This window comes from Vicia villosa, unplaced genomic scaffold (assembly GCF_029867415.1).
Source record: "Vicia villosa cultivar HV-30 ecotype Madison, WI unplaced genomic scaffold, Vvil1.0 ctg.001274F_1_1, whole genome shotgun sequence".
Lineage (NCBI taxonomy): Eukaryota > Viridiplantae > Streptophyta > Magnoliopsida > Fabales > Fabaceae > Vicia > Vicia villosa.
In genome coordinates, this window is record NW_026705555.1 from 1 (window position 1) to 6,803 (window position 6,803).

The window sequence follows — 6,803 nt, forward strand, 5'->3', positions numbered from 1 at the left end:
CTTGGACTCATTTGGAAAAAAAACATTTTTGAGCAATGTTGATTTCATGCATTTTCCCAAAATTTAGCCAACTTCAACAAGGTGTAAATCCTTCAATTTTTGTCATATGAAGGAGATCTTGCACTTTTTGGAAACCTCAAAGAGTCCTCTAACCAATGTCTTTGGTCTCATATCAAAATGATTTTTGGTTCTCCTTGTGTGTCCATTTGAAAAAAGTGTCTTTTTGTTGACTTTGAAAATGACCTGTAATGTCTTTGGCCATATTTTTCAAATGGTGAATGCTATGACCATGGGATCAATTGCATTTGAAAGATAATTGAATTTCCTTCAAAATGAGCTTTGGTTGACATTTTTTGGATGAAGGATGAGAGAGTTATGATCAGTCAAAGTTGAGTTGACTTTTCAGGCAAAAACCCTAATTTTGAATCTTAGGGTTTTGTTGATTTTTGATCTTTCCTTGATGAATTGTGATCATCCAATGATCAAATGTTGAATCCTTTGACAAAATATGGACTTTGACAAAAAATTTCATTTTTGACTGTCAGTTGACTTTTTTGGTCAAACGGGTCGTCTGTTGACTGTTTGAGCTGCTGACGGTGCGTCTGAGTGAATTGAAGTTTGAAAATTTGTATGATGGTACTTTGAGATGTATGGATGTATATGAAATCCATTTGAGCTCTCAAAACTTGTTGCTCCTGTTAAAACAAGAAAAACCCTGATTAGGGACTGTCTGTATAGGAGGCAGTTAAGCGTACCTGATTTTTGTGCAGTGTTGAGTTTCTGCTAATCATGTGATATTCAGAAGACTTCTAACACAAAAATCTTGGAAATTTGAATTGTGAATGATTGATTTGATTGATTGTACAAATCACTGTGAATTGTACTGTCTGCAGTTTGTCTGTCAACCGACTGTTCGTGTACTGAAGCAGCAGTTAAAGTGAAAAATCAACCGTCAAAGTTAATTTTCTTTTTTTTTTTTTTGTTGTTATTTTTTGTTTTTGTTTGGTGTGAAGCATGAAAATTTATTTACATGACTTGTTAGAAAACAGAAACATAATAAATAACTGATATTTACGGTATGCGGGCAAAATTACCGATAATAACCTGAAAATTATTTAATGCACAGAAATAGAAATATTTGACTGGCAGAAAATACACAAAATATTATCTTAGTAATTAAGCAATATTATGACAACTAGTACAACATTTAATACTGACAGTATAAATATTACATACTATATTGAAAAGTACGACGAATAAACGGTACGTTTAAGAAAATAAGAAACACGACAAATTTTAAAAATGACGGTTGACGAACCATGCTATGATTAATAACATGTAGAGGAGTGGGAGTGCAACCATTGCAGGTCCACACTTCTCAGGACTGTGTAGGCAGAAGAAAGTTGTGATCACCGTAGCAATGGTGACGACTGTAAGAAGCAGTGTTTCTATCCATTTTGCCATTTTTGCTAGGGAAGAAGAAATGATGGATTATGAGGTAGGAATTTGAAAGATGATTTAGAATTTGATGTGAGATTTGTGGGAAGAATGAGAGGTATTTATAGAATGGAAAGATGATAGAGACGTTGGGGAATGATGTGATTCCGTACAAAAGGAAATTTGAGTGGTAGTGAGATTTGAAAGAAAGTGTAAGGTATTGTTGGGAAAAGAGAGATGGATAGAATAAAGTTGAGATTTGAATTTGAAAGGATAGATTTGAAAAGATTTTGAAAATAATGGAATATAGCACAAAAGTTAGTGGGAAAACAAAAACAATTGTTACCAGTACAGTGTGAGTTTCCTGCTTTTGCGCCTGCAAAAAGATTTAACCCTGCATGAACTGTGTTAGTACTATTTATCTGTAAAATAAATAAATAGTATTTGTGAAGTAAAGAACAGTATTTGGCGTTTGCGTAAGAATAAATTCCACTGTAAGCCAAGTTACTGTGTAAGAAAAATTCTGAAAACCAAGTTCTTCATATGTCAGGATATTTTGAAAAAATCCATGTTTATATGAGACTCTTAATTTTCATATTGAAACTTTCCTGAAAAAAGAAGTGGGCAAATTTTGGGGTATAACACTAGTGCTCTAATATTTCAATCGAGCAAGCATTTTCTCAATAAACGATCGACATTGAGAGACAATCAGTTTCTTACTAGCCCATGAAACTCCAAGATACTTGAAAGGCATTATTGAGCTGATAGCAAAACCAGTTTCCTGCTTAAAGGAGGTTAGTAGTAGTAGGTTAGTAGTAGTAACATTCACATCCCTAAAGTAGATTTTACTTTTTAGGATGCTAATTGTCAGATCCGTAGAAGCTAGATCCGTAGAAGCTGAGAATCACCCCTCACAAACAGTCATATATCATCATCAGCATAATAATATAAATATTTATTATTAAAGAATAAAATCTAGTCAAAATTATATAATTTTTAAAATAAGTATTTTTAAAATAATATAAATGAAAAATTATTCAAAATTACTTTAAATTTAAATAATTCTTTAAGATTTTACTATTTAGAAATAATTATTAAAAAATTATAAAATATCTAACTAATTATTGAAAAATGATCAAATACACATACATGAAATAATTTTTCCAAGTCCTCAAATACATGAAATAATTTTTCATTTTTCTTTATAACTTTTTTGCCAAAATCATTTTTTTTTCTAATAATATATATATATATATATATATATATATATATATATATATATATATATATATATATATACTTAATTTTTTTTTCCTAAAAATTAATTAATTATACATTAAGGTAAAAAAAAATATTTTAAAATTGTTTATATACAAAAGTGGAATTTATTATGAAAAGTAAAGAAACAATAATAGTGAAGAAACAATAATTCCAAGTTCCAACAGGTCTTCAGTCCTCTGTCTATTTAATTTTTTGTCACATGTATAAAGTTTGAAAGAATTCCAACAAATACCTAAGAGCATCAACATAATATTGACAACATAACAAAACTCACTTAAGAGTAAACTTTAAACTCCTTGAATCCCTTTTTCAAACCTCTAATCAAGTATTATGGGTAATTGTAAGATAAATAAACTTTACAACACATAAAATAACATCATCATACCCAACTCATCTTGAAAAACAATCTAAACTCAAATGTACATAGACCACTCTCATATTGTATCTAATGATGTTTCAAGTCTCAACATCAACATATAAGTATATAATTTTATCCAGCAATGAACTGTTTGGTGTAAACACGATGTCGCCGCTCTCTCGCATAAACGACCCAAAGGATCATTGACAGCATTACACCACCAGAAACTGTAACTAGTCCAATGTAAATCCATCGACTGTTTTTGCGCAAGCCGGGACAATGATCTCTGCTTATGTCGGTGAATGTTTTACGCACAAAAGTGCAGTCTTGTAGCTCGACCAAGAATGGAACATAATGATGTAACGCATAGCTTACATTGACAGCAGATTCGATTTGGGCAGAAATGCCCGGGGTCATTCGACCAGGCGACGCACAGATGCCTGCAGGGGAAACATTGCATATATATTTCTTCCAAACCTAGATGAAACAAAAGCGTAAATATTACCACACGTTATATTATATTATATCAGGAGTATGCAGCAGTTTGAATCGGAGTCATAAAAAAGTGTCTTACCTCAGTAGCATTGTCAAGTGCAACTTCGTTGGGGGTACATTGCCGAACAGTGAGGTCGGGGTTGTAAGGATTGCACAAAAGAGGCATGAGGGGTCCCGATTGATTGTAATACGCAGCTCCGGCTTGAGGTGGTAAGTTTCGGTTTGTGACACCGTTAATGACTTTGTCAACCAACATAACTAGCTGGTTCGTAACATCCCTGCTTTGTAACAAGGTTTGTTGTGCAGTTGCATTATCCACGCATGGAAGAATTTCGTCCAGTGCTGTATGTGAAGTTGGGTTCTGAACCCACTCGTCCATCGAAACACATGAATCCCCAACAACACTAGTGCAAATATACAACGAGAATAGAGTGAGTTTTGCTTTGTTTTGCAATGAAACATAAGTGATAATTTTCTATGAAGCATAGACACAGACATGAGCACCGAACACACCCTGACATGTCGACGCCGGTAATGACATCAAATGGCTAACATAAGTAATTATTTCAACACTTGAGAATAATCGCATAGTGTTAATATGAAAAATAAAATAAATATAAAACAAAAACAGGAACTTACTTGTGAAGAAAAAGAAATACACCACATAGTATAAACGTGCCGGCAACGAGAAACCATCCGACAAATACCAAACTGTGGCAATTGGAAACACATCACTTACAAACTGCAGAAATGAAAGAAAAAAAAAGAAAGAAAAATAGACAAACCGATTTATTCATTCAACTTACAAGTATACAAGACCTTGCATTCCCAATATTGAAAACACTGCAAAGAAAATAGACCACAACAAGAAAATAAGACACCGGTAATAATGTAAAAATCTATAATAACCCGAGAAAATAAAAAGACATGTAATCCAAAAAAAGAACTTACAGAATCCAAGAAAAGCAATAAAGAGCATAACAGCAGCAAGAATAACTAGAGCCAATCTCCTACCGTTCACAAAAGATGATGGTTAGAAGAAAAACATAATTAAAAAAAACTTCAAAACCGAAGATTTTTCATCGGAAACTCACATTCCGTCTATGCCAGCCTGAATTTTCTTCGAATTTTCATGAGTTTTGGTGGAAAGTTCCACAGAAGCAGAACCAATTAATGTTTTTATATTTTCTATGTTCTTCTGAACATCAGCGGGTAAAACAACAGCATCGACTCCAATATTCTTGGCTGCACCAAGATAATCTGACACATTCCTGAGGTTTTCTGCAGTGAAGTCAGCTTGACTCACTACATATTCCAGCATATTCGAGGTGCTCCCATGAAACTTTCCTTGAGCAGTGTAAAGCACAATACATCCACCTCTAACAAAATCAAACGACACAAAATTAAGAAAACCCCGACAACATAAGACACCTTTGTTGAAAGAACAATAAGATGAGAACAAAGAGAGATGCAATACATTGCTGCAAGGGTGAAGAGGATGAGGAGGATCAAGGACAAAGCATAGGCCACACGTGAATAGCCATAAGGCTGTCTTGGACAACAGCAGTAACACAAGCATATGAAGGATAAAGAAAGCCCAAAAATCACGAACCAAACCACAGCAATGATAAAGAATGGAACTGCAGTAAAAACAACAGACTGCACCAAAAAAAAAACATCAAGTTAGCCAAACATTAGTATTTCCAAAAGATCTAAAAACCACACAGCACAAAACAGGCTTATGGTTTTAAACAAAGTTTTAGAAAACAGTCCGATACGTGAAAACGTTCGCAACAAAACGGTATCGGAAGGTGCAGATACCAATATTCATTGTTCTAATGATAAAAAACAAATTGTGGTTAATTCACACCGCAACCAACGATGCAACACCTATACTGACTGTAATTGCAAAAACTTTTTTATGTGACTGCGACACGATGACGACCATTATTTAAAATCTTGGTTCTAAATTGCCGTTGCAGATGCAGCTATGATATTGCCAAGGCTTTACAAAACAGTCTGTTACCACGAAAACAGTATTAGACAAACGGTATCGAAAGATGCCGGTTGTAGATGCAGATATGATATTGTCAAGGTTTTATAAAAAGCTGCAACAAAACCGTACTAAACAAAAACGGTATCAAAAGATGTCCGATATAACGATACCACGATACCGTTATTCACCGTTTTTATCATAAATAACAAATTGTGATTAATCCATCGAAAATAACAATCGCTTTTACAACACCTATAAAGACCGAAACTACAAAAACCTTGTAAAACCTTAGCAATTTTATTTGCAGACAGCAATTTAGAACACAAAATGAAAAAAAAAAGGACAAAATTAAAAGCAAAAAACAACATAAAAAACAGTAATAACAATCACTACGAGGGATTAAGATTATAGATAGAGACTAACAGCAATGTAATGTTGATCGCTGATATTCCAACCACCTCTATAAAGGTTGAAATGATCAATAGGGTCTTTTCTCGTAGTCCTTTCTTGAGCCAATATCAAAGACGCGTTTGGCGGAACAACAGCTTCTTCCGCCATAGATCTCCTCGTTTTCCATGGTAACACCTCACCATCAACAACCTCAACACCATCTGAAAACAAACATAATTGACATCAGAGAGAGAAGAAGAAGAAAAACGAAAGAGACATTAGAGACAGACGTACCTGGAATATGTTGGGAATGAAAAGGAGAGGTTTTAGCGTAGGTGGAGAGAGAGAAAATGAAGAGAGAGAAGAGAATGAAGAGGAAAGAACAAGAACGTTGTGATGATGTGAGAGAAAGCATGATGGTGAGGGTTTTTGAGAATAATGTGTGTGTTAGGTTTTATGTTTTTTCTTGCGGTTACCCCAGAGTTTTTGATATTGGAGAGAAAAACAGAGGAAAAGAGAGGATGGGGGAAGAGGAAGAGAGAGAGAATGTGGGTTATTATTTGAGGGAGAGATTTTCGGCATTTGATTCACATATTTACCACTTTGTTTGTGTGAGCTGTGAGAAACAAGACACTTTGTTTCGTTGGATGGATCCGTTTGTATTTCCTTTCGTAGGACCTCTATATAGGCTTTGTCGATAATTGGATTTGTTGTTTTACTAAAATGCCCTTGTTGGGTTTTTAACTTTTTTGATAAATTTCTTTTTGAGTGAGTGTAAGTGAGTGAGTCAAATTACTTTTACTATGGTCATTTTATTTTTTATTTTGACTCTTGACTTCTTTGTGT

At 33.9% G+C, this 6,803-nt stretch overlaps 1 protein-coding gene across 1 annotated transcript; it reads right to left on the bottom strand.

Annotated features, from left to right (window-relative positions):
• Positions 1 to 2,866: 2,866 nt before the first annotated feature.
• LOC131634262 (uncharacterized) lies at positions 2,867 to 6,601 on the bottom strand. The gene is made up of 9 exons (XM_058904910.1): positions 6,252 to 6,601; positions 5,991 to 6,178; positions 5,049 to 5,230; positions 4,666 to 4,950; positions 4,523 to 4,581; positions 4,378 to 4,414; positions 4,211 to 4,282; positions 3,651 to 3,975; positions 2,867 to 3,553 (listed from the first exon to the last, which is right to left on the bottom strand). Exons 1-9 carry the CDS (start codon positions 6,370 to 6,372, stop codon positions 3,209 to 3,211), a joined length of 1,614 nt encoding a protein of 537 aa, XP_058760893.1. The 5' UTR covers positions 6,373 to 6,601; the 3' UTR covers positions 2,867 to 3,208.
• Positions 6,602 to 6,803: the final 202 nt, after the last annotated feature.